Source organism: Eubalaena glacialis, chromosome 4, assembly GCF_028564815.1.
Source record: "Eubalaena glacialis isolate mEubGla1 chromosome 4, mEubGla1.1.hap2.+ XY, whole genome shotgun sequence".
Lineage (NCBI taxonomy): Eukaryota > Metazoa > Chordata > Mammalia > Artiodactyla > Balaenidae > Eubalaena > Eubalaena glacialis.
The window spans coordinates 174,101,817-174,128,838 of NC_083719.1; the positions used below are offsets into that span (position 1 = coordinate 174,101,817).

Consider the following 27,022-nt stretch of genomic DNA (forward strand, 5'->3'; position numbering starts at 1 on the left):
CCCACCTCCCGGCTGGGTCCTGAGGGTAGTATGTGGGTGTGTCCTGCTCAGGCCTGGCGCTCAGACAGTTAAGGGGCTCCACTTGGGCGGGGACCCTGGGCCGCCTCTTGGGCAGGCTAAGTCCTCCCCTCCCCCGCTCCCTGCGAGGTCACAGGACTCAGGCAGGACTCAGTGGTGGCAGTGAGCGTCAGGCCTGCCCAGGCCTCGCAGAGCTGGTATGAGTTTGGGGGGTTCTCAAGCAGTGGGCTGGGGTCCCTGCACCCTCCAGAGCTTGGCTGGGAGCTAAATGGATCTCGCATGGGGCCAGGGGACTTCTTCCTGAGGATCCTGATGTTCCAAAGCTGCTGACTTGGGCAGGGAGTTGGGAGGGGGCTTGGGGAGTATGTCTGGGCACCAAGCCCACTGACCTTAGACGGAGGCCCCTGCAGAGGGCCGGGTGGTTGCCGCACGCTGGTGCCTGTGGTCTGGCCCAGGTTACCTTGATTGAGTATCTGTGGGCTCCAAGAGAGGATGCAGGGTATGGGAGTGGGCTCCCTGTCTAGGGGGGGCTCTCACAGGAGTATAGCAGGGCTCTCAGAGCCCAGAGGTCTCACGTCCATCTCCCCAGGTTCAGAGACACCTCATGCTGCCATGAGGCGCAGCAGGACAGCGCTCTCCTTCCCGCTAAACGAGGTGAGCAGTGGGGAGCGGGCTGTGGCTGAAGTGGGGTGCCCTTGTCCAGGCCATGGGGGAGGGGGGGGTCCCAGTACTTGGAAACACCCAGAGCTGCCTGGAAACCCACTTACAGATGGGGGAACTGAGGCCCATAAAGGCCACTAAGACTCGATCCAAATATCCAGCCCAGGGCTGCAGCCATTGCTTTTGGGAGCAGGGGACCGGGGTGGGGGGCATGGGGGAGGGAGGGCACTAGGGACCCCTTGGGTCTGGATGCAAGGTTTTTGATTGCCCAAGGAAAGGGGGCCTGGATGCCCTCAGTCAAGGGTGGGGAGGGTGTGAGGCCAGACATTCGGGGCAGGGAAACTGAGGCAGGAGAATAAGACAGTAGTGAGTGGGGAACTGGTCAGAAGCTGGATTTGAATCCCAGGCTGATGCCTGAGTGGCTGGTAACTTCTCTGGGACTCTATATGCTTGTGTAAAAAAAGGGGGGGCTAAAATTTTGTGGCTGGAGAGAAGTCAGGATGAGGTGGTCCCCGGCAACGGGCAAGGTCCCACACGCTTTAACTCATTTAGCCACGCCCCAGCTGTCTGTGGGAGGAGGAGAAAGATAAGGGTAGCCCCAGTTTACAGATGAGGAAACTGAGGCCCAGAGAGGCTACCTCTCCCTTAAGGTGAATGGTTGAGCAATATTTGAACCTGAGTCTTTGGGACCCTTGTCTGTGCTCTGAACGCCTGCCATTGAGCTGAGCCCCCAACTGCTCCAACCGCCCAGGACAATCCCTGGCCCTCCTCTTTAATGTGGTGTGTGATCAGGCAGCCCCAGTGAACCCTGGCAGCTGGCTCCCTCTCCAAGTCGCACCTTCCTCCTCTGCAAAGTGGGGACCACATTATGCTCCCCCAAACACTCAGTTTACAGCATCAGTCATTCCACTTGCACGTGGAGCGCCTACTGTGCTGGGCCTGGGAACATGCAGGCTCACAGGCTGGGCAGACAGAAATTAAACCAAGATAACCTCTGGAGGTGGGTGAATGTGAGTGAGGCTGCCCAGGCTGGGCAGGGAGGGCTTCTCTGAGGAGGTGACTTTTGAGCTGAAGAATGGATGAAAACAAGCAGCCAGCCACGGGGAGAGCTGGGGGAAGGGAATTTCCTACAGAAGGCACAGCCTGTGCAAAGGCCCTGAGGCAGGTTTAAGGAGCAGCTACGACAAGGCTGGTGAGGCTGAGGCAGGTTGAGTGAGGGGAGAAGAGGAAGGTGAGAGGTGGTGGAGGGCAGGGGCTAGGGCACGTGGGGTCTTGGGGGCTGCGGTGAGGGGTGTGGATTGTGATCTAGGGGTGCTGGAGGCCACGGGAGGGTTAGGATCAGTCAAGGGACAGATTTAGGGTTTGTCTTAGAGGCAGGACTTGGGGTCGCAGCCAGAGCTAGCTCATATCAGGATTTCAGAGACAGGAGAGATGGACAAATCAAAAGACAGCTTCTCAGCCTCCCCGCAATCCCTTCCCCACCCAGGGCCTCCCGCCAGGCCCTCTGTCCCCACTTCAGACCCTCAAGGAGGAAAGCAATTAGTCTGGAGTGGCAGGTTGATTAACGCTGCAGCTGAGAGGCCCGGAGGACCCTCCCCTCCCCCACCTGCAGCTCTGAGAGCCCCCATCCTTACCTTACACCACCCCGGGGGAGGAGCAGCCGGGCTAGATCCTGGGAGTCGGGGCTTGCTGAAGAACCCACCACCCAACCCCCTGCAGATGCTGTCAACTGCTCCCCACAGGGCCTGTCTTTTCTGTTTCATCCCAAAACCAGCCAGGCCCCCCACAAGCCCAGACCCAAACATCAAGCTGCCTCCTCTGGCTCCCCCTGGGGGCCACGTGGAACCTGAATTCACCAGATCGTGGTGCTTCCTCCCAAATCTTCCCCATCTAGGTCATGGTGGCCCCACCCATCCAGAGAACTGTGTGACAAGTCACCCATCATAATCACGAGTTACCCTTGAATCTCCTTGAACACCCTATGGCCATGGCCCATCTCTCAGCCACCAAAACATGTCCCGCATCCACTCATGGGCCCCACCCTGGCCCACGTCCCACCCAGATGCTGCCCCAGCCTCTATCCTCCCCCAATGGTCCCTGATGCAGACACAGGAGGCTTCTTAAAATCATAAAGCAAGTGGTATCTCTTTTATTTTTAATTTTTAAAAACTCATCGGGGGCTTCCCTGGTGGCTCAGTGGTTAAGAATCCGCCTGCCAATGTAAGGCACACGGGTTCGAGCCCTGGTCTGGGAAGATCCCACATGCCATGGAGCAACTAAGCCCGTGCGCCACAACTACTGAGCCTGCGCTCTAGAGCCCGCGAGCCGCAACTGCTGAGCCCACATGCCACAACTACTGAAGCCCGCGTGCCTAGACCTCGTGCTCTGCAACAAGAGAAGAGAAGCCACCGCAATGAGAAGCCCGTGCACTGCAACAAAGAGTAGCCCCCGCTCGCCACAACTACAGAAAGCCCACGCACAGCAATGAAGACCCAACACAGCCAAAAAACAAATAAATAAAATAAATAAATTTATTTAAAAAAAAACTCATTGGTGTTTATTTATTTACTTACTTATTTTTGGCTGCGTTGGGTCTTCGTTGCTGCGTGCAGGCTTTCTCTAGTTGCGGCGACTGGGGGCTACTCTTCGTTATGGTGCGTGGGCTTCTCACTGCGGTGACTTCTCTTGTTCTCTTGTTGAGCACGGGCTCTAGGCGCGCGGGCTTCAGTAGTTGTGGCGCACGGGCTCAGTAGTAGTGGTTCGCGGGCTCTAGAGCGGAGGCTCAGTAGTTGTGGCACACGGGCTTAGTTGCTCCACGGCATGTGGGATCTTCCCGGACCAGGGATCGAACCCGTGTCCCCTGCATTGGCAGGCAGATTCTTAACCACTATGCCACCAAGAAAGTCCTGCAAGTGGCATCTCTTGAAAGCTCTCAATCCACTCCCAGAACCACCCCTGAGGCCCCACATCAATTCCCCACCAACCCACCTCCCCGCACTCCACTCCAGCTTCCCCTCACTGTTCATCAAACCACACCAGCTTGTTCCCACTTCGGGGCCTTTGCACATTCTGTTCCCTCTGCCAGGTATGCTATTTTCCTAATTCTCTCCTGGCCAGCTCCTTCTCCTCTTTCCAGTCTCAGCTCAAAGTCATCTCCTCAGAAGGGCCCCTAACTACACCTGAGCAATATTACTGGCCCCTCCCCCAATCACTCTCCAGGCCCTAACATGGTTTAATTTTCTTTTTAGCACCATACGAACTATCTTTTTGTACTGAATGAATAAATGAATGAATATAAATGTGGGCAAGTGGTTTTCCCATCTGGAACTCAGTTTCCTCAAGAAGAAAACAGACAGCTGACATCTCAGTGGGCCTCCTGTTCTGGGAGGGGCCCACTGTCTCCACACACCCCACCCTCAGCTTTCCCTGCACACCCTCCCAGCTGCCAGGAATCCTCCCCGGGGAGGCCTAGGATGGAACACTTGGATTTCTGCATTAGAATTCAGGCGCCCCTGGGAGAGGGTGGTGATGGTAGTGCTCAAATGGGGTGTGTGTCAGGAAAGAGTCAGGTATCCTAGGTCCTAGGAGGAGTAGATTCGTGCAAAGATCTGAAGGGAGATGGGGGAAATGAGCCGCCCCCAGCTGTGTGACCCTCAGCAGGTCATTTCCTCTCTGAGCTTTAACATCCTCCTGTGTGATATGGGAATAAGAAGATCCACCTCATAAGGAAGGAAATAAACATAGTAGACGTTCAACTGATGTCCCCTTCTCTCATCTTCTTCCCCACCCCCCTTACCCTGGCTCTTCCCTGATCAGCCTTGTGGTCTTGGACCTCAGTTTCCCCATCTGAATGTTGAGTTTGATGGTGGAGACGGACTCACTTTTGAGGTGCAGGGGCAGAGCAGGAGAAGGCTGGCTCTGAGCTCTGCCTCTCCCATGTTTGTTCCTTTGGCTCCCACTCCTACCCCCATGGCTGTGGGTTCCAGTTTTGGTGCCACTTCCTGGGGTCAGCACTGCGGACAGCTCCCAGCCTACGACTGGCACGTGCCGGCTGAATCCTTTTATTATCAACAACCCCAAGGAATCTGTTTGGATTTCATCACTGGTTCACAGATGGGGAAACTGAGGCATTCTTGGCCTAGACCACATGGCGTGGATTGAATCCAGATCTGTTGGGCTGGAGAGCACACACTCCCGACTCATCAACTCATCCCGATTCTGTTTGATTTTTAAATGTCCCAAGTGTTTACCCAGCACATGCTTGCAAACACTATCTCATTTAACTTTTCCTGTTAAGTCCTTCCTTCAAGAAATGAGTCACCAAAGCTCAGAATCCGGAATCCCATCTCCACCATTTACTTGCCAACTGCAACCTTGGGCAAGTTACTTAACTTCTGAGCCTCGGTTTTCTTGTTTGTACAATGAGGATAATCGTATAAAATGGCCTCATTGTGTTCTTGTGAGCTAACCCATGAGGGATCCTTAGAACACCACCTATGTGGAGTGAGTGTACAAGAAAGATTAGCTATTGGTACTGTCATTATTCACTTGTTTACTTATTGCATACCTTATTTTTATATTTTAATAAATAATATAATATGCTAGAATACAATTACAGTGCCTATTATTATAATAAATAGCAATATATTATATAATGTTATAAACAATGAATATACTGTGTATTAATTGATTGATAAATAAATATTTTTGCAAAGCCTACTGTGGGCCGGGCGCTATTCATATCCTGCAAAGTTGAGATCCACATCCCCATTTCATAGATGAGGAAACTGTGGCTCAGAGAAGGAAATTCACTCAGGGAATAAGTACGACTGAGACACAACTCTCCGGGTCAGTCCAGGAATCTGGGTGAGGGAGTCTCAGAGTCTTATGTTCCCCGGGGTCCCAGAGAGGCCCCAGGCCTGGGAACTTGCTCATATTTTGTCACTCTCTCCCCAGTCAGTCTGGGAGTCGGCGGATTCTGGCTTGGCCCCCATGAACCCCCTTGGCAGTGGTGTCATCCGGAGGTGCTTCTCAGGGACCCCATTGCTGCCACCACTGTCGAGCCGTCTCGGGACCACTGGAGACGTGGAGCCCAGTGCCTGTGTGGTGTTCAACATCGAGGCTGGAGGGAATGAGCAAAGCCGCAGCCTGGCCCCAGGCAGGTGAGGAGGCATGTGGGGATCAAGAGGGCCTGTCCCAGGAGAGGGAGAGTACTTTGTCTAGCTGAACCTTTCTTTAACTTGTTCAGCAAGCATTTATTAAGCACCTACTGTGAGCCAGGCCCTGTACTGGGAACACAGCCATGGGCAAGTAGGTGTTCACAGGGAGATGGTGGAGATAGACTCATACTAGCTGGAGAGATCAGGGCAATATGGAAACCCAGAGGAGGCTTCTGACCCAGCGCTGGGGGGTGGAGCGGGGGAGGAAGGGCTGGTTGGAAGAAGTGACATCTAGGCTTAGCCTAAAGGATGAAGAGAAGTCAGCCAGTAGGAGCACAGGGAAGTGTGTGCCAATTAGAAGAAACAGAATGTGCAAAGTCTTGGACTCAAGAGTATCAGACGCATGAGGAGTTGAACATGGGTCACTGTGGCTGGAGGGTAGGAGGGGAGCCTGGGGAGGTGGGCAGGGGCTTGACCACACAAGACTTCATGGGGTGTAATGGGGAGACATGGGTGGGTTTTCAGGGGAGTGAGACTGGCATTTTAAAAAATTCCCTGCGACTGCTGTAGGCAGAACGGTCAGGAGCAGGAATGGAAATAGCTGGAGCCCAACGAAGAGGCCTGGGCAGTTCTGGGCAGGAGAAAGTGGTGCCTGGACCAGGACAGGAGCCATGGGCTAGAGAGAAGTAGGTTATTTCTGAAGTAGACACATCAGGCATTGGTGGACACCAGCAGGGGGTAAGAGAGAGGAGGTACTGGTATGGGCAGCTCCTGGTCTTTGACCCTTCACATGTGACATTTCTTTTCATCCTTGCAACAATGCCAAGAGGTGGGAATACCATCATTATCCCCATTTTCTGGAATAGAAAACAGGTTTGTGGAGGGAAAGTGACAGCCAGCCAGTGACAGAGCCCACATCTCCCCCCACTGGACCAAGTTGTCTCCCACTGTCAGCTTTGGCGGGCAGGGGACTGAACCATATGTAATGGACAGAGAGAAGCAATTTGTTTTGCATCACCCAGCAAGGTGTGGTAGTACTGGGGCTGGAGCTCGGTCTGCTTGACTCCCTGGCCCAAGCATTTTCCATTCCTCCAACTTGGGGACATAACTGGGGTAGAGGGTAGACAGTCTTCATGGGAAATATCCTTGAGATGTCCTTGTGAGCTCTCTGAAAAGATCGGGGCTCTTCCTCTCCCAAATCTGCTGCACCAAATGGCTGCAAATGCTTCCCTTCCCCAGCCACACCCACCTTCTCAGCCCTGCTCTTGTCCATGTCTACTTCTGTCAACCGTGATGATAGAAAATATTCTCGCCCTCCCTTTGCCACTTCCCAGGAAATTACCCCTGAGATTAGAATGTCTTGTGGTCAGGGCCTTGAGTTTCTAGCACTGTGGAAGGTAGGGGCAGGCCTAGGATTTGAGGGCAGCAATTGTGACTGTGAGGTGGGACCCAGGGTGTCACAGGGCGAATGAGATCCTGCCATTTCTGCTGAGGATCTGGGTGTCGGTGTGGCTATAAAAGAGTGCCCCTCTCTACCCACCCCCACTGTTGGCAATCCCAACCAGAGGCAGCTTCTGTGTGCCCATCCCAGGCATTGGAGAGCCCTGCCACAGCCCTCCCCCATCTCTCTTTACTTCCCGGATTCCTGCCCTGCATGTATGGGGGTTTTAAGGTCCCAAAGAGACCCCATCTGGGGCTGAACCGCTAAGCCTACCTTCCTGAGCAGAGAGACTGCCATCTGTGCCTACCACTGAAGACCAGAGCCCTTGACTCTGCTTCCAGACTCGTCTTTGCTACAGTCATGGGGGAGGGTTGAGGACCCACCACTGCTTTCAGCACCTCCTGGGCTCTCGGCACCCTGGTCTGAAGGTTCTCCTGAACCCCTGTCTGTCTTCCTGCCCTGCCTTTCAGAACCGACAGGTCGCGGACAGCTCCTCTCTGTCTCAGCCACCCGGAGCTCCTGCATCTACTACCTTCTTTCCTTTCGGCATCAGGAGTCGGGGCAGTGCCTTGGTGTTGGGGGTCTCCAGAGCCCCTGTTTTCCCGCTCTCCATTCAGCAGCAACCGGGAGGATAATTTCTGTCTTCACTCCAAGTCCGTGTCTTGCCCCTATTTCGTTCAGCACTAGAGGGGACGTCAGGCCATTCTTGGCGCTGGGGATCTCCCCACACCCTGTCTTCAACCCTCACCCGCAAGTTCTTCTTCCCCTGCTATCTATCCTTCAGCACCATCTCAATGAGGACAGCTCCTTGATGTCAGCCCCACCTTGAGCCCCTGTTTCTACCTTCTCCCGCCTCAGCACCGCCGGCGCGGACAGCTCCTCCACCCCCGGCTCTGGCCGGACCCGGGCTCAGACACTTCGCTCCCGGGGACCGCTCCCGCGCCCTGCTCTCTGCCTGCTCCCCCTCTCGGTCGCATGGAGACCCCGGGGGTCCAAGAAGGGGTAGAGGCATCCCGCGAGCTGAACCGCGCTCGCGGCCGCCAAGGCATAGCCAGGGCTCCGAAGCACCTGTGGCGGCAGCCCCGGCACCCCATCCGCATCCAGCAGCGCTTCCACTCAAACCCGGACAAGTCTGTGGGCCGCAGGGAGCGGGACCTGAGCCCGCGGCCGGCGCTCGAGAAGTCGCGGCGCTCCTGGCCCTCCTCCTTCCACAGGCGGTAGGTGGGCGGGGGCAGGGCCCGCCCGCGGAGTGGGGGAGGGGCGCGCAGGGCCTGGCGGGAGTAGGGGAGGGTCTTTGCTTTTCCAGGGGCGGGGGTCTCTGCCTCTTGGCCGAGGCTGGCGCTTTAGAGGAGGGTGGAGGTGGGAGGTGGTAGTGCCATGATTGCTTATGGGTCTGTGTGACCTGGTGTGCCCAAGTGCCGTTGCATCCGAATGCGTGTGAGTCTGAGCAGTTGCGACCCCGTGTGTGCTATCTGTTGTGTGAGTGTCCACAGCTGGCTGTGTCTCTGTGGGTGATGGGATGTGTTCAGGTGTGTGTATACCAGTTACCTACGTGCTTGGGTGTTTCCCCTTGCGGTGCCCCTGTGTGTGTGGCTGGGCACGACTGCCCTCGCTCTGATCCAGTTGGGTGTCCAAGGGCCCTCCAGACCCTGGAGTGTCCTCGGGTGTTTGTGGGTTTGTGGCCACGGCAAGCATTTCAGGGGAGCTTGGGTTGGGTATATGAGAGGGCCAGGGCAGGCTGTCTGCTGTGCTGGGGGAGGAGCCTCCTCTGTGGCGTGTCCACACACACACACACACACACACATACACACACTCACGTGTCCGCTGATGTCAGAGGGAAGCCTCTTGGGGAGCCTGAGCACAAGATGTTTCTTCCACACAAGAATGAGGTGGAGAAGAGGGGAGCAGAGGTGGGGGAGGGGCTGCTCCCGTTTCATATAAACTGAGGGAAGGGGGCAGAATAAGACAAAGACAGAATAGAAACACAGAAAAACAGGGGCCTTAGTGGGGTCAGAGGGGCCTCAGTGCCACCAAAGAGCAGGGTCCAGGAGTCCCAGGCCCTCTTTGGATGGGAGGGGGAGCTAAATCAGGCCAGACCTAGAGCCCTGGGTTTGAGGCCAGGCTGAGTGACCTTGGGTGAGTCGCTTTCCTCTCTGGACTTTTCTCTTGCCTTGGTCCCTGGACCTCCAGGGGCCACAGGCTTCTTGATCAACAAGCCTGGCCTAACACCCCAGCCTGGCCCTCCAGCGGCCCTGGCTGGTGTCTGGGGCAGAAGGGCCCCACAGCCCAGAAGGGTTGGAGCTTTCCCAGGTGACCCAGCAGGCCCCTTGCCTCCACCCTCCAGCCCTCAGCTCCTCCTCGCCTCTCTCCCGGTGACTCATGATTTTCCATCTTCAAGAAAGAACAAACAGAGACTAGGTTTGGGCCCATCTCGGGGGAGAGCCACGTGGCTCTGGAAGGCAGGAGTGGTGGGTTGTGTGCCTGTGAGTGTGTGTGTGTGTCCCGCCTATGCATATACGTGCTGATGTGCTGGGAGAGGCTCAGCCTTCAGGGAAGCTGGGTTCAAGGCCAATGTTCTGTGCACTGCCAAGCAAGCGGTGGTGCTTCCCTGAGCCTCAGTGTCATCAGTGAGATGCAAACACAAACTCATAATTTCTGCATTCTGTTATGAACGTCCTGTGCCAGAGCATAGTCCTCAGCTGTGGCCCTCCTCCCCACTACCCCAGGTGGATCACATGGGTCTGGGAGGGTCTGAGCATCTTGTTCAGCAAGCATTTATTTAGCAGCTACCATGTGCCAGGCCCTGTACTGGGGCCACAGCCCAAGGGCAAGCAGGTGCTCATAGGCTAAAGGTAGAGACAGACTCATACCAGCTGGAGACAACACAGAGTGATCTGTGCTGTGATGGAGAGAGATCAGGGTGCCGTGGGGCCCAGAGGAGGCTTCTGACCCAGCTTTTGGAGGTAGGGGGTGAGGAAGGACTGCTCGGAAGAAGTGACATCTAAGCTTAGCCTGAAAGGTAAAGAGAAGTCAGCCTGGAGGAGTGCAGGGAAGGGTATGCCAAGCAGAAGGAAGAGAATGTGCAAAGCGTCAGACTCAAGAGGATCACATATATAAGGACATGAACACAGATCAGTGTGGCTGGAGGGTGGGAGGGGAGGCTCTTATTCATCTCACAAACATTTACTGAGCACCTACTGAGTGCTGGGCACTGAGGGCACAACTGGGAGCAAGGCAGACCTGGTCCTGCCCTCAAGGGGCTGGCAGGTGAGGCAGACACAGATCAAGTAATCAGGACAGTAAATGTGAAATTGTACCAATGAGAGGAGGGTGCTCTGAGAATATTTATTTACTTGGCTGGTCATGGAGGGCTTCCTGCAGGGGGTGATGCTTCAACTGTGACCTGAAAGACAAAAAAGTTAGCAGGGGGGACTTCCCTGGTGGCGCAGTGGTTAAGACTCCGCACTCCCAGTGCAGGGGGCCTGGGTTCGATCCCTGGTCAGGGAACTAGATCCCACATGCATGCCACAACTCAGAGTTCGCATGCCACAACTAAGGAGCCCATGAGCCACAACTAAGGACCCGGTGCAACCAAATAAATAAATTAAAAAAAAAAGTTAGCAGGGGAAGAGCCTTCAGGCAAGGGCATGGGATAAGAATGAGCCTGGATGCTTTGAAAAACAGCAAGCGGGGAGGGGATGATGAAGCTGAAGCAGAGTGAGCCAAGAGGAGTGTTCTGGGGAGGCAAGCAGGAGTGAGGCCACACAGGTGTCCTGGGAGGTGTGGATTCAGAAGTGAGGGCAATGGGGAGCCACAGGAGGATCTGGAGAAGAGGAGGGTGAGATCTGACCCATGTGATCATCTGCACATGTGACTCAGCCTCCACCCTCCTCTCTCTATCTAGATTCTTCAAAGGGAGACTTTCCTGGTTGTCCAGTGGTTAAGACTCTGCGCTTCTGATACAGGGGGTGCGGGTTTGATACGTGGTCAGGAAACTAAGATCCCACATGCCCTGGAGTGTGGCCAAAACTTTTTTTTTTAATTAGAAAAAAAAAAAAGATAACTAGATTCTTCAGGCGGACTTGGGCAAGTCATCTCTCCTCTCCAGACCCCTGTATACTTGTCCATAAAATGGGTGTAACAGCACCCACCTCCTGTCTCACGGGGGCCACCTGGTGGCAGAGGAGACAAGTGCTTGCCCAGGGAAGAGGCTCAAATAGGGGAAATTGAGACACCGAAGTGTTAAGGGCACTAGAGACTGCTGGGCACCTCCTCAGGTCACATAGCATGCAGGGACAAAGTTAGGGTGAGACAAAGTCATGTCAACCCCTCCTTTGGCCTCTGCCCCTTCCTGGGCGAAGCTTGGGGTCATCTCTCAGGGTCAGGCAGGCCAGGTTTTGAATGCTGAATCTTGGCTCTGTGGCTCAGTTTCTCCATCCAAAAAGCTACTGATAATGCATTACCGTTAAAACTGGTTATAAAGTATTTAAAGTTGAATCTATTAATGAAACATTAATATTAAAACCACTGATAAGGCATTAATGTCAGAGTAGCACCTGGGACTGCAGAGGCGATGGAGCCATTTAAGCATTAAGTGGGAGAGGCTGGGGAGGCTGCCAACCTAGGCTTGAATGACCTCAGGCAAGGAGCACACCTCTCTGTGCCTCGGTTTCCCCATCCACAAAATGGGAATAATAGTCCCCACTTTATAGAGTTACTCCGAAAATAAAATGACTTTTACATGCACAGCCCTTGGCTCAGCACCAGGAGAGCAAGGAGTGCTCAGTTCGTACCCATGTGTTTAGCCTTAACCTTCCATTTTATGTTTGTGAATTCAGGAGAAGGACTGCACCTCTCTGTGTCTCAGTCTCTCCTTGGGGATATGAGAACACTGTGAGTCTCCCCCATGGGGCTGAGGTGGTGTCAAGGCTCCTTGGACCCAGCCCCAGTCTCTCCACTGATCCTGGCAGCCTCTATCCCCTGGGGACCAGCTATAATTAGGTCTAGCCGCAGCAGCTACAGATGGTATTTTTGTCTTGGGGACAGAGAGTCTGATTCCCACCAGGTGTCCGGTTGCAGGGCCACGGGGACAGAAGGGGGTTCCCAGCCAGACCCTTGAGACTCTTTGTCCTCCTGGGCCCCAGTGTGACTCCTCTGTGAGCCTCCATTTTCTCATCTATACAACAGGGACCATAGTATGATTGAGATGTCAGGGGAGGGTCAGGGTCTCACCACTGAAGCCCTGATCTCCCGAAATAGTATCTCGCATCCCCCCAGGATTGCCAGAAACCTGGGTGGCATTTGTCTGGGGCTCCCAAAACTAGTGCAGTCCCCTGGGCCAAAGCCCAGGCAGGGGGCTTGTTATCCCACAGCAGGACACAGTCAGGCCCATAGCTTCTGTGTGGCCTCAGCTGGGAGGCCCAGCCTCCCTGGGCCTCGGTGGCTTCTGCCTGAGAGGTGGGTGTTCTGGGTCTTGTCTCCAAGTGTGACATTCTCCGAGACTTGGTTTCCTTTTCTGAAGAATGGGGCAAGACCACCCAACCCCAGCATTCTGAGGGTAGGCCAGCTGGTACAGACCCCTGAACAGCCCCCCTGATACCAGGGGCAAGGCTTCCCTTTCTAAGGGTCCTTCCTGGGGTGGGCGGTGGCAGCTGAAGCTTCACAGGACCGGAAGGCCTGGCAGGAGTAGAGTGCGGATGTTTGTCCAGTAGAGACAGCAGGAGAGGGGAAACGATCCAGAGACAGGGCCTGGGGAATGTCAGAGCAGGTGGAGGTCATGTGGGGACTTGTGGAGGGGGACAGGAAGAGGGGGAGCTGCCTTGCAGTGAAGACTTGCGACTGTTACCACTTTTCTCCAAGCCTCAGTTCCCCATCTGACAAAGGATTAAGGGTTTGTAGTTTCTGAGCAGCCCCTTGGTGGCTCAGTCCTCAGTTTCTCCATCTGGAAAATGGGTAGAGGGGTATTGCAAACACTGTGTGGGATCTGGGCAGCCCCTCAGCAAACTCTGTGTCTCGGTGACTCCCTGATAATGGAGAGCACTTACTTTTTTGACTTCCGTATCTCTCTTTTCAGCCGAGTTATCAGCTGAGCAAGCTGCACTACTGGGGGACATGGTGGCAGAGGGAAGTGGTATAAGATGCGGTTTCTGGGCTCCCCCAAAGGGGAAGCAGAGAGTGTCCCGTCTAGCTAAGGGCCTCGGTTTCTCCATTTGTCCCGGTGAGGGCGTCCCTGAGCGGTCCTGCGGCGAAGGCGGGGCGGGTGCGTCTCCTGCCCTCTCCCTGCCGGGCCCCGCCCCCGTGGTTGTCCAGAAAAGGTCCCGCGCAGCCTGTACTCCGTCCAGCCTCCACGCGGTCTTGGCGATGCAGGGCCCCCCTGCGCCCGCCCCGGCCCCTGTGCCCAGCTCCCCCCGGGGCTCCCCGCGCGGCTCCCCCGGGCTCTTCAGGAAGCTCCTGGTGAACCAGAGCATCCGCCTGCAGCGGCGCTTCACCGTGGCCCATCCGCTGTGGTGAGGCGAGACAGTGGGCCTCGCAGGGCTCATGGGAACCGCCGGGCTGGAGGTGGGAAGGGCAGAGTCAAGGACAGCTGGGGCCAGGTTGGGGGTCAGGGCATAAAGGCTCTGCCCCTTTGCCCTTTCTCGGTATCTCTCTCCCTCTGTCTTATCTCTGTCTCTTTTAGTTGATGACTGTCTCTCTCCATCTCTGTTTCCCTCCACCCACCGCCTGGACACACGCCCAGGGGACCAGCCGTCTGTCCCTCTCCAGCTGTGCGGCCTGGAGCAGGACGGGCTGAGGCTCACGTCTCCTTGTGACCCTCGCCAACCCGGGGCAGGCAGGCTGAGAGTCCTGGAGGTGGAGGGAAGAGGGTCACTCCTCTCCTCGGTCTGCCCCCGCCATCCGTTCTGGCGCCAGCAACGGGATGGCCTGGTGGCCTCACACTAAGCCCTCGATGTTCGCGGAGGAAGACGTGATGTGATGGAGGCCTTTGAGGCAGGGTGTTCGCGGTGTAAGAGAGCTTGTTGCGCACCCGTGCAGAGCGCCGCCTCTGCACAGCCCCACTCGGTTGCGTTCTCCAAGGACTCGTTCCACCGCTTTAGGTTTGAATTCCGGCCCTTTAGGAAGCGACTGTCACATCGTGGGTCGCAGGGCAGAGGCTGGGGTTGGAGGTGGGGCTGGTGGGCGCCGACTGGGTCTCGTACCTTGCGCTTGGCTCGTGCGGTTTTCGCACTTGGTAATTTGGTATCTTGCGGCTCAGAGACTAAAGGTCCCTTCTCCAAGGTCACACGGCCAGTGGCAGCTGGTGGAGAGGGGGGCAGTCGTGACCATGGTCCCTGATGGCGCCATTTCAGGCCGAGACTGGGGTCCCGGGTCCGGGAGAGCGCCCCCAGGGCACCAGAAGCTTGCGAAGAGCGGTCCCCGCCGAGGGCTCCGGAGTGAGCACAGGGGCGTCGAGGACGTCAAGGGCGTGAGGCTGGAAGAGGGCAGGTCTCTCCGAGGCCCCTGTGCTTCAGTTTACCTGTCTAACCGATGGACAGACGCGCTGTTCCCACAGTCGGTGCGAGCTCCTTCCCGCTGCCCGCGTCATGGAACCACGGCCTGACCCCGCAGCTCTCGGCTAAGTTTAGAGCAGAAAGAAAAACAGCTTCCCCCGCAGCGACAAAACCCCGGCTCAGCCCTTTACTCTCCGTGCTCGCTACTTGGATTCGAACCCAGCACGCTGTGGCCTCTCCTGGCCTCAGTTTCCCTATTCATCCATAGGTGTGCTTTTCCCAGACCTTTTGGGGAGATGAGAGGGAGGGGTAGGTGGTAGCCACTCCCAGGCCTCCCCCTCTGAGCACAGGTTTAGGGTATCCACCGCCACTAGCCCGACCCCAAGAGTGTCTCTCCTCCAGTCACCCGGCACACTTCGGAGGCCGGGTAAGCGCTAAGAAGTCCCGCCCCTCCGGGTGACGTCACGAAGCGGGAACTCAGAAACGCTGCTCTTTAGGGGCTTCTCCAGGAGCCCCAGAACCCGAACAGACCGAGAGTGGTCGGACATAGCCGAACACCCGACTGAGACCGGACTAAGCCGAATATGCCCGACCTGGCCCGAGCGCCACCCGGACTTTCTCGAAAACCTGGCGCTACCGAACACGCCGGAACGCATCCGAACCTACCCGAATGCGGTCGGTCGTAGCCGAATTCTACCGAACTCACCCGACAGAACTCAGGGGAAGAGGTCCAATCCTGTATGATCAGATCCAGCTTAGTCAAACCTGGCCGTACTTGACGGAGCCGGACCGAATCCAGCTGAACCGGACAGAATCCTGCCGAATTCCCCACCCCCAACCCAGTCTGAGCCGAATTCCCTGCTCGGAGTCTTCCGGCAGGCGCCGATCCCATCCGTGGACCGGGATGGGGTGACCTGGTGGGGGACCTGGTGTACACTGGCCCTCGGCCAGGAGAGGCGTGTCCAGGGGCGGCCCCTGGGGTCTTCCTGTCTCCGTCTTTCTTGCCCGCTCCCTTCTCAGAAACCTGTGACCCACTTGCAGCCCCTCTCCCTGGTTGCTAACTCCCCCTCCCACACTTCTGTTCTAGCCCCCTGCCCCCTGCCACTCTTTCTCTGACCTCTGACTCCAAGGGGGAGAGTCGTAGATCCCCCTTATTCCGTCAGGGTGTGGCTGGAGGGAGAGACGGGGCTGAGAGGTGGGAGGGGCGATTGGGGATTGCCTGGAACAGGAGGAGGACGGTGCTCTGGGGAGAGGACACATCCTGTGCAAAGGCCCAGAGGTGGAAGAGAACAGGCAGAGCGTTCAGGCCAAAAATAAAGCAGAAGAACTGGGGAGCTAAGGATAGGGCCAGAGCGAGCTGGAGGCGTGGTTGGTGAGATTGGGGCGGGGCCATATGGGCTGAGGGTGGGGGCCTGGAGCTGGGGTAAGGGGACAGGTGGTCCAGGGCGTAGCCAAAGCTGGCTGGGGATGGGGGCCTCTCCTGGCTGTGAGGAGCCTTCGCGTGTGCCCCGTCTACGCGGGACCCAGGTCCCCTCCAGAGAGGAAAGCCCAGGAAGTCGTTTCCAATCCCCATGAACTTACCCTGCGACCTGGACCTCAGTTTACTCCTTAGTAATACGGGAGCCCTGTCGCTCTCCTCAGGTGCTCGGTTGTAACTCCCTAAAAGCACCCTGGGGATGAAGTCTACCACACCCATATTAGAAACAAAGTTGTTGATGTCCATAGAAAAGCTGAGACCTACCCATGGTCACAACAGCCACTTGGAGACAGATCCGAAACTCATGTCCTGGAGTCCAGATTAGTCCCAGTGGAAAAGACTCTGGGGTACAGAGGTGGAGGTGGAGGCGTGAGGGGCGCGGTGTCCCTCAGTTGGGGTGTGACCGTGGGACAGATGGACAAGCTGCAGGCCACTCCTGCCCAGCCCACCGTGTGGCCCCAGGGAGGATGTGACAAAACTGATATAGGCCATGACCCAGCATCCATATGCCAGGACCCTCGGCTCTGACTATGACTCCTTTTCCTTCAGTTTGGACCTGGAAAATGGGCTCTCATGCAGAAGAAGCGCCCTGGACCCTCAGGCCGGGTCTGGCCTTGGCCGGGTCATCCAAGCCTCTGCCCAGCACAGCCAGAGGCGGGAGTCCTTCCTGTACCGCTCAGACAGTGACTATGAACTCTCATCCAAGACCATGTCCCGGAACTCCTCTGTGGCTAGCGACCTGTGAGTCTGAGGCTGGGGGATAATACCGCTTTCTACTTCCTTCCTTCCTTTATTCCTCCATTCGGCACACCTCCTTCAAATGACCGTTTGAGGTGGGCTTTAAAGTTTATGTAGGAGTTTGCCTATTTGCTTGTTCAGTCGGACATGCTGAGAATGATATCCAGTGATCCTCTGTGCTTCACTTTAGGCTGGGGTTGGGTGGCAATCCAGTGACATTAAGGCCAATTAACAGCAACCGAACAAACACTTTGATTTGAGCTTCCTGGTAGCCATAATTTCCTGCCTCTACTAAGACCCCTGTTGCCCCTGGGACTCAGATTCTCCATTTGTGAGATGGGGATAAAGTGAGTGGTTGGTCAGAGGGGCTGTGGCTGCTTTCAGAGAAGAGTCAGGTGAGGGGAGTCCAGGAACTACTAGGAAGACACCCAAAGGAGAGAGTCGGGACAGGAGGATGCACTCAGCTGAGGGCACAGTGTGGGTAAAAGCTGAAAGATGCGGGACTTCCCTGGCGGTCCAGTGCTTAAGACTCCGCGCTTCCACTGCAGGGGGCACGGGTTCAATAACTAAGATCCCGCATGCCGCGTGGCGCAAAAAAGAAGAAACAACAACAACAACAAAAAAACCCCACAAAAAACTGGAAGATGGGAACGTGTGGGAGGGCTCCTTCTGACCGCCCTTCTACGTCTGGTCTCCCCACAGACACGGAGAAGACGTGATTGTGACACCCTTTGCCCAGGTGGGTGCCCACCTCTTCCTTCTTCCGTGTGCCGGGCAGGTAGAGCCGACCCCTCCTTCCCAACGCTGACCGCTCCCCCTCGCAGGTCCTGGCCAGTCTGAGGACGGTTCGGAGCAACGTTGCGTCCCTTGCCTACCTGCAAGGCCGCGGGGCAGCCAAGTACGCAGGGGGCGGGGCGGGGGCGGGGCCTTGCGGAGGGAAGGGCAGGGCCTGGCGGAGAGAGGCGGGATCAGAAGACAAGGTGGGCGAAGCAGAGGCGGGGCACGGGCGGAAAGGGCGCGGCTGGCAATTCGGGGATGGGGGAAGGGGAGGAGGGGCCGGGGCCACGAGGTCTTGGGGGCGGGGCCCTATGGGTGGGGCAGGCCGCTCCTGAGCCGATTGTACTGCAGGCAGGCATGCGTCGGGAACACCCCATCTGGCAGTCAGCCCCCTCCACCAACAGGTAATGTGCCTGCTCCTATCCCCTCCTTCCACTGTGGGACAGCTGTGAACTTCCTCTCTATGGGGACCTCCCCAGCCCATGAATCCTTAGGCTGTGCTAATTGTAAACCTACCCCCCAACCCCCCCCCGCCACCCCCCCGCCCAAACACCCTTGGGGTTGCGGAGATCCTGGGGTCCTGAGTGGCCCCATTCTCATTGGGAAGGGATCCAGGGTCCAGATGCAGAGATGGGAGCAGGAGGGGCACAGGGTTCCCAAGTGGGGGTGGGGCAGGCCCCTGACCAGCTTGGCCCCCAGAGGACACTGGGCAGAAGCTGGCTTTGGAGACACTGGATGAGCTGGATTGGTGTTTGGATCAGCTGGAGACACTGCAGGCGCGGCACTCGGTGGGGGAGATGGCCTCCAACAAGGTTAGTAGGGCCAGATAACTGAGATCACTTGCCTATGTCCACAGTGCCCCCATCATCACTGACATCACCTTCCCCTGCAGTTCAAGTGGATGCTGAACCGGGAGTTGACTCACCTGTCTGAAGCCAGCCGCTCTGGGAACCAAGTGTCTGAGTACATATCCCAAACCTTCCTGGGTGAGCTATGGTGGGTCACTGACTAGGCCACATTACAGAGATAAGAAGAGGGAAGGGAAAGAAAGACTTCTGCTACAGACCTCAACTGAGGAAGATAGAACCAGACACGGACACCCCCAGCCCCATGAGACAGGGCTGGACCAGAGGGAGGGACAGGAGGATCTTCCAGGAGGAGGGGGACATTAAAGTTAGGGTTTTGAAGCATGAGTAGAAGTTTGCCAAGGAGGAGATAGAGGGAACCACAGAGCTGGGTCTCCAGCTTGGGAGATGGAAAGGACATTTGACTGTTTTGGGAAAAATACTAAGCTCCAGGTGCCCAGGGGCCATGTCCAGCAGAAGAGGTCACTGAGATCAACCTTGAACAGAGGAGAAGGGTATCTACAGGCCAGAAAAGACTTTACTCTGAGATTACTTTGGTCCAGGTAAAAAGGAAATAGGTTGATCTTGAGGCTTGGCAAGGTCCAGTACTTGAGGCCAAGCAGGCCAACCCTAGCAGGTGAATTGACTTCTCTGAGCCCTACCCTGCCCCATCTACAGACCAGCAGACTGAGGTGGAGTTGCCCAGGGTGACCCCCACGGAGCCCCCAAGTCCCATGTCCCAGATCAGCGGCCTGCGTGGACTCCCCCACAGTACCAGCCTTTCTGCAGCCACTGTCCCACGCTTTGGGGTCCAGACTGATCAGGAGGGGCAACTGGCCAAGGTGGGTTTACAATAGGAATGCTGAGACCCAGGTTTGAAACCTGGCTCTGTGTGGCTACCCTATTTTGGGCCTCAGTTTGCCCACCTATATACTGACCAGGTGGGGGTCAAAGTAGGACCTGAGGCCTGGGGATGGGGGTTGAGGCTCCAGAGTCCGGGGAAGTTGGGCTGCAGTTAAGCTCCAGTCCTTCACATTTTAGGAGCTGGAAGACACCAAGAAGTGGGGGCTTGATGTGTTCAAGGTGGCAGAGCTAAGTGAGAACCGGCCCCTCACAGCTATCATGTTCAGCATCTTTCAGGTACCTCCCCTGCCCTTGGCTTCTAATACCCTTGTGTTTCCTTCACTCCTTCCTACCTCCCGACCTCATGGGACACATATTCTTCAAATCCTCCCTAACATCCCTGAATGGGGTCATTTGAGCAGGGGCATTGAAGGATGGATAGGCATTTGTTAGGTTTAAAAGTTCACTGCTGATTGGCAACAAGACTCAAGCCTCAGCCTTGGGCCAGGCCTGAAGGGACCCAGTCTGTAGGGAACAACTGTGGGGTCAGAGATGAGCCAGAGGGGAAGGACAGAGACCAAGGGAGTTCAGATGGAGAGCAGGGAGGGCATCCTGGAAGAGAGGGCACTTGAGAGATGGATAGGGATTCAGAAGGAGAGAAGGCATAGGAATAGTGTGTGCTGCCACCCAGAGGCCGAGGCCCTGACTGGGGCCCTGTGATGGACCAGGAACGGGACCTGCTCAAGACATTTCGGATCCCAGCTGACACACTTGCCACCTACCTACTGACACTGGAGGGTCACTACCACAACGATGTGGCCTACCACAATAGCCTACACGCCGCTGACGTGGCCCAGTCTACACACGTGCTGCTGGCCACACCTGCGCTCGAGGTAGGGCCCTACAGCTGCAGGCAGCCCTGGTGCGTGCAGGGCACAGAGAGCCTACCCCTCACCTCTTATGCTCCGTGCCCACTCAGGCCGTGTTCACAGACCTGGAAGTCCTGGCTGCCATCTTTGCAAGCGCCATCCATGATGTGGATCATCCTGGGGTCTCCAATCAGTTTCTCATTAACACCAGTGAGTTGGGGGGGCTGGGCCCTGCCACCACCTGTCAATCAAGTGATGTTAGTTGGTCCCATTCCTGCTCTGAGTCTCCCTGTTTGTGAAATGACTGCCACAATCTTCCTTCCCTTAGGTGCTGAGAGCAGACCCAGATATACAGTAGACACTCAATAAATGAGAGAATAACAAATGTGGCAGAGCTGATTTGGGCCCACTGAGATTTTAAAGTTTAGGATCCTTTGTGGTGTCAGAAAAACTCAGTCAACAAGCAATTATTGGGTACCTCTTATATACATCCCTGAAGAGCTGGAGATAAGAGTGGAGCCCTCTCACTTGAGGATCCCAGGGTCTAATAAGACAAAGACTTGGTAGTTCATTCAACCAGCACTCAGCACTGTCTCCTGCCATGCCAAGTCCCCAACGAGTCACCAGTCTCAAGGAGGTAGAGCTGAACACAGATGCCGCCCCCCCCGCAGAGTCAGGGCAGGGCCATGGGGAGAGACAGGGTCCTAGAAGGCTTCCTGGAGGAGGGGGCATTGGAGTTGGGGCTTCAATGAATGGGTAGGAGTTTACTGAGAATTTACAGAACCGGCCTTTGGGTGGAGTGGGTTGGGCGGGCAGGTCTTGAGGTGCTCCACCTCCCCTACAGACTCAGAGCTTGCACTTATGTACAATGATACCTCCATGCTGGAGAACCACCACCTGGCTGTGGGCTTCAAGCTGCTGCAGGCAGAGAACTGTGACATCTTCCAGAACCTCACCATCAAGCAGCGGCTGAGTCTGCGCAGGATGGTCATTGACATGGTGAGACAACAACGATGGATGGGGTGGGGCGATCTTGGTATGGCTGGGGGTTCAGTTGGACCAGGGCATGTCCCCATTCTGAGTCCGAGCTTCCTGGTCTGTAAAATGGGGCAATGACTGTCCAAGCCTTGGGTAGGGGTGACTAGGCCCTTGGTCAGGCTAATCAGGTCTTGGATGTGATTCACGTGCAAATGATGTGGAAACTTTCTGGGGTTTCAGGTGCAACTTTTCTGACCCTTAAGTCTGTGCATTTGATATTTTTCAAGTTGGGAGACACCAGTACGTTTTGGGGTCTTATGCATCAATTCATTTATTTAACAAGCATTTATTGAGCATCTATTGTGCTTGTCCTGTGACAATGACCATTAGAATTCTGGCCTTTATGAAACTCACAGTCTGTGGGGGAGATGGGCACATAGGTGGGAGCCATGATGGGGGACCCACAGCAGAGCCATGATGGGGGACCTGTAGACAGAGCTGTGATGGAGAGATGCTCAAGGTTGAGGAGGGCTTCCCCAGGAGGGAACACTGAAGTCAGGGCCGGAAGAGTGTAGAGGACCATGGGGTGGGGAGGAGTGTTCCCAGCAGAGGGAACAGCATGTGGGGAGGGCTCAGAGGAAACCAGGCTCCAAGTGAAGAGGAACTAAAAGTTTGCTGAGGCAGAGTGGGGGCTCTGGGCAGTGGGCACTCCCAGTGGAAGCATCATTTGGGCCAGATGGGAGGTTTGGGGAGAAGTATTTTTTTTTAAATATTTATTTATTTATTTTTATTTATTTGGCTGTGCCGGGTCTTAGTTGCTGCACGAGGGATCTTCATTGCAGCGTGCAGGATCTTCGTTGCGGCGTGCAGGATCTTTAGTTGTGGCGTACAGGATCTTTAGCTGTGGCATGCGGGCTCTTAGTTGCGGCATGAGGGATCTAGTTCCCTGACCAGGGATCGAACCCGGGCCCCCTGCATTGGGAACATGGAGTCTTAACTGCTGGACCACCAGGGAAGTCCCCTGGGGAGAAGTTTTGAGACTTCTGTCTGGTTGTCAAAGAAGCCCGTGGGTCATCCCTGGGCTGGGTCCGCATGGGTCCAGCTAAATGATTTTTAAGCAGCTGTGCTCAGAGCTGAACTTCCTTTCCGGTGGCTGAAAACAGCCCTCCTGGCCACGCAGCAGCCACAGGAAGGTTTGGGGAGCACTGAGTCCACCTGTGGCTCCCACGGCCCTCTGGATAAATCCCCCACTCCTCCCTGAGGCCTTCCCCACTCTTGTCACCCTCACTTGCTCCCATGTTGCTCCTGCACTCGTTTGTTCTAGCCACAACTCTCTCCTCTATGTTCCTCAGCTTATTCAGCCTCAGGGCCTTTGCACTGGCCAAGTCATCTGCTGGGCTTCAGGCATGTTTCATGTCAACCCCCAGGTCTAATCTCCCTCCCTCATGCCCTGTCCCACACGTGGGATGCACCCCACAAGCCCAGCAACCTTGGAGAAGGGACTATTGACTCAGCTTCTCTTGTGAGCTGGGTTTACAGCAAATCTTGATACATGCCCCCATTTGACAGATGAGGACACTGAGGCTCAGAGGGCTGAGGATCCAAGTGGGTGTGGCATCTGGGAGGTGGGGAGTGGGGGTGGGGCAGGTGCTATCCTCATACCTGCCATCCTCCTTCACCTTCCCCCAGGTGCTGGCCACAGACATGTCCAAACACATGAACATCCTGGCTGACCTCAAGACCATGGTGGAGACCAAGAAGGTGACAAGCCTTGGAGTCTTGCTGCTAGACAACTACTCTGACCACATCCAGGTGTGTGGCTGGGCCAGCCCTAAGGTCTTGGTTTCCACACTCTCATTCAGCTGCATTTATGAAGTGCCAACTGCGTGCCCAACTTGAAGAAATGGAGGCACATACGGTTGCGTGGCTGTGCCTTAGCCACCCTTTCCCCTGCCCAGCCTCAGTTTCCCCACCTGTAAGATGGGTATGTCCATGGCGCCAGCCTCTGGGGCGGGTACCAGGCCTGGGGTGGCCTGGCCTGAGCCCTCCCGAGCCTCGGTCTCACCAGGTCTTGCAGAGCCTGGTGCACTGTGCCGACCTCAGCAACCCCACCAAGCCGCTGCCGCTCTACCGCCAGTGGACAGACCGCATCATGGCTGAGTTCTTCCAGCAGGGCGACCGTGAGCGCGAATCAGGCCTGGACATCAGCCCCATGTGTGATAAGCACACGGCCTCGGTGGAGAAGTCCCAGGTCTGAGGGTGACTGAGCCGAGCTGGTGGGCACTGGGGAGGTGGGAGGGAAAGGAGTGGCTGAGCTGACCCCACGAGTCCTGGCTTGACCCCTGGCTGGCAAATGAGGGGATGTGGCCTAAGGGTCTGCACTGGGCTGTGCAGAGTCAGGCCTGGGATGTATTCCCTCTGGGCTGCCGGAAGAGAGATCTTCACTCACTTGTGGAGTTTGGAAGTATCTGTTCTGAGTGACATAGGAGATTGTTGAGGTGCTCCCAGTCTGGGGGGACACATTCATCCAGCTCTGAGGAGTCAGGGCTGAGGTAGAGGGAAAGACTTAGGGGTTGGGGGAGCCCAAAAGGGGCAGAGGAGTCTTCCAAGAGGAGGGGTTATTTGAAGAGGGTTTCGAAGGATGTGTAGGAGTTGGGAAATGGCATCCCAGGCCGAGGGAACAACCTGGGCAAAGGTCTGGGGGCTGGACTGGGTCTAGGTTCCATGGTAACTCACCACCCAGCAACCTCTATCCCCCAACTCTGTATCACCCCACAGGTGGGTTTCATTGACTACATTGCCCACCCACTGTGGGAGACGTGGGCTGACCTGGTACACCCAGATGCACAGGACCTGCTGGACACTCTGGAGGACAACCGCGAGTGGTACCAGAGCAAGATCCCCCGCAGCCCTGTGGACCCCACCAGCCCCAAGCAGGGTGATCCCGACAGATTCCAGTTTCAGCTGACTCTGCAGGAGGCAGAAGAGGAGGAGGGAGAGGAGGAGGGAGCATTGGGTGGGAAGGCCTCAGAGTCACCTGACACTGAGCTCCTGTCCCCTGAGGCCAGCCCAGACCCTGGGGCCCTATACCTGGACAACCAGAGGACCATGGGCAAGCCCTGTGTGGACCATGAGGGCAATGTGATGGCTGAGCCTTTGGGCACCTAGTGGCCCCTGATGGGTGGGTGGACTTTCCAGGAAGAGGTCCCAAGTGGCCCCTGCTTTGCCTTCCGCACCCACTGAGGGAGACAATCAGGCTTTTAGCTACAGACAGTTCTCAGGGTTGAATTGGAGGCACCTGGCGGGGTCCACTCTAACCCTGAGCTCAGCTGAGAGAGCTCTCCAAGGAGCTGGGCTGGGAGCAGCCTCTTCCAGGGCCCTTGAGTTCTTCCTCCTGGACTTCAACCCCTGGTGTAGAAAGGGAGTATCTGCCAGGCCCCTTGTGTATCTTCTCCAGTGGTCACTCTTCAGCCACGTCCATCACTTTATTCTTTCATTCTTTATCCAATATTTACCGGGCACCTACTGTGTGCCAGGCCTGTGCCTGTTATGTGCCTCTGGGGTAGCCCTGCACAAGGAGGTGGGGAGTCAGCCTCAAGGAGATGCCCCCTCCCCTAGACACCTCCCCTTCATCTGCAAGGCAGCTCATTACAAGAGAACAAGAACTTGAATGGGAGAATTCTCAGCACCAAAGCTTCATCCAGACCCAATTCTGGCTCTGGAGCTCTGGTGGGGGGTGATAGGGGCCATGAAAGAGAGGGCTGTGTGTCAGGAACTGTCTCTGAAGACTGATTTAACCTTCATTGCTTGTGCACTGGCTGTTGCTTTAAGTTGCTGTGGTTTCTGTCTTCAGGTCTAAGGATCCTAATTCTCCCTGGTCCCAGGACCCCCTGCTGGCTCCCTTATACTTTCTCCCTCTCTAGAACAGCAACAAAAGCACAGACTTCTCCCCCACGGAAGTTCTCTCCATCTTCTGATTCTGAGGCTGTCTCAGATTCCCCGTAGGGAAAAGGAGGCCTCTGATGCTTTCTTGCAAGTCACAGCCCCTTCTGGGCCTCAGTGTCTCCCCTCCATGGCCTGATCCTTAGTACTTGGGTAAACTTTGGTTGGAGGGTGGTGTTTGTGACCTCCCTGAAATATCTTAGAAATATGGGGCATTCTCTGGGGTTAAATAAACTCTATCACCCATAATTAGTACCGTGCCCATTTCACGGATGGGGAAACAGGAGCGGAGAGGTCCTGTGGCCTGAGGGCTCAAGGCCCTGTAGGTGGGGGGCACACGTTAGCCAGCGGCGCCCTCTGGTGGCTGGAGGCGCAGCGGGGAGGCGGGGCGAATTCGGGGCCCTTCCTCGCTTTGCCAGAAGTCTCTCCCGCGCCCAGCTTGGTTGAGTTCACCCTGAGGGTGCGGGCCTGGCGCAGAGCAGGTGAGGCGGCTCTGTGCTCAAGTCTCAGATTCAATTCCCGCTTCCGGAGGCCTCAGTATCCCCCCATCCCACCACATCCCCCACCCCCTAGCCTCCCTCCCCGCGTGTCTGATGACTTATACATGGCACAAGTCATCACAGCAGCCCCTGGCTTCAAGAACAGCAGGCTTCATTCCTAAATAATTTCATTAATAATTTCATTCCATTGATGATTCATCGTCATCACAATTAATGATCAAATTCCACAGAGGGAGAATTAAAGGGCATCTGGATCATGAACTTGGTGCATTTCCTTCCACACGTTTAAAAGGCAGAGATTTATGGGATTTTTATTTATATATATTTTTTATCCTTTCCCCCTTGCAAGTAATACATGTCACTGTAGAGAATCCGAAAATAATGGAAACGTAAAGACGAAAATAAAATTCTGCTGTAACCTCACCCACAGATCATCTGCCTTCAGCATTTCACCTTATTTCCCTCTGTTTTTTTCTCTACCCATTCATAAGAACACTCATATGTCCCCCTTCATTTTGGGCCACAGGTATTCCTCCCTCTTACTGACTGCACACTACCCACACTGGTTTTTTAACACCCCAAGCACAGTCCCACCTCAGGCCCTTGGCACATGCTGTGCCCCCCTACCTGGAATACTTCTCTCCCTCATCCTCACCCTTTGGGTCTCAGCTCAGCATCTCCTTCTCCAGGAAGTCCTTCCTGACCCTCCCCCTCCCACCCCAGGCTGGCACTGGTGGAAGCTCTCTGGGAGTCTTTGCTTCGTGTCTACCACCCTCTCCAGACTGTGATTTTCAGAGTTCCCCAGAGATGGACTTTGACAACGTCAACAAATCTCTTAACCTCCCCGAGCCTTTGTCATTTCGTGGGTAAAATGTGCTCTTTGTGAGGCTCACAGAATTGTAACAACAGGTATTGTTTGAGGAAAGCATGTCCTGAGCTCTTTCTTCACACGTATAGAGACTGAGGCCCACAGAGGGTATGAGGAAGAAGTCACTCACATGCTCCAGGTCTCCCATTTTCTCCTGTTTAGGGTCCTTCCTGAGGGACATAGTCCTTGCCTTTGTGGCCCACTCTAGACCCAAAGAGGAGGGTGGGAGAAGATCTTTAGGGCCCCTGGGAACTTTCAGCCCTTGTGAACTCCTAGGGTGACTCGTAGGGCCTCAGTTTGCCCTCTGTTGAGGGGGAAAATGTTGCCTGGCCCCCCTTCCTCACAGAGCTGGAGAGGGGTTGTCCCTCGAGCTTGTTTAGTGAGTTCCAGCCTCAGGGCCTTTGCACTTGCTGTTCCTGC

The 27,022-nt window shown here is 55.8% G+C and overlaps 1 protein-coding gene across 6 annotated transcripts; it reads left to right on the forward strand.

Moving 5' to 3' along the window:
- The first annotated feature begins 84 nt into the window (after positions 1 to 84).
- PDE4C (phosphodiesterase 4C) lies at positions 85 to 26,154 on the forward strand. Of its 6 annotated transcripts, XM_061190234.1 has the most exons (17): positions 85 to 215; positions 608 to 672; positions 5,635 to 5,840; positions 16,792 to 16,983; positions 17,683 to 17,719; positions 17,805 to 17,878; positions 18,109 to 18,161; positions 18,457 to 18,569; positions 18,650 to 18,743; positions 19,281 to 19,444; positions 19,644 to 19,742; positions 20,174 to 20,338; positions 20,425 to 20,524; positions 21,159 to 21,313; positions 22,982 to 23,104; positions 23,361 to 23,543; positions 24,071 to 26,154. In XM_061190234.1, the coding sequence occupies exons 2-17, from the start codon at positions 631 to 633 to the stop codon at positions 24,458 to 24,460; spliced, it is 2,190 nt and encodes a 729-aa protein (XP_061046217.1). In that variant the 5' UTR covers positions 85 to 215; positions 608 to 630; the 3' UTR covers positions 24,461 to 26,154. The 6 variants fall into 6 exon arrangements, with proteins under 6 accessions (XP_061046217.1, XP_061046218.1, XP_061046215.1 ...); XM_061190235.1 differs by lacking the exon at positions 16,792 to 16,983; XM_061190232.1 differs by lacking the exons at positions 85 to 215; positions 608 to 672; positions 5,635 to 5,840 and adding an exon at positions 8,239 to 8,495.
- The last annotated feature ends 868 nt before the right edge of the window (positions 26,155 to 27,022 follow it).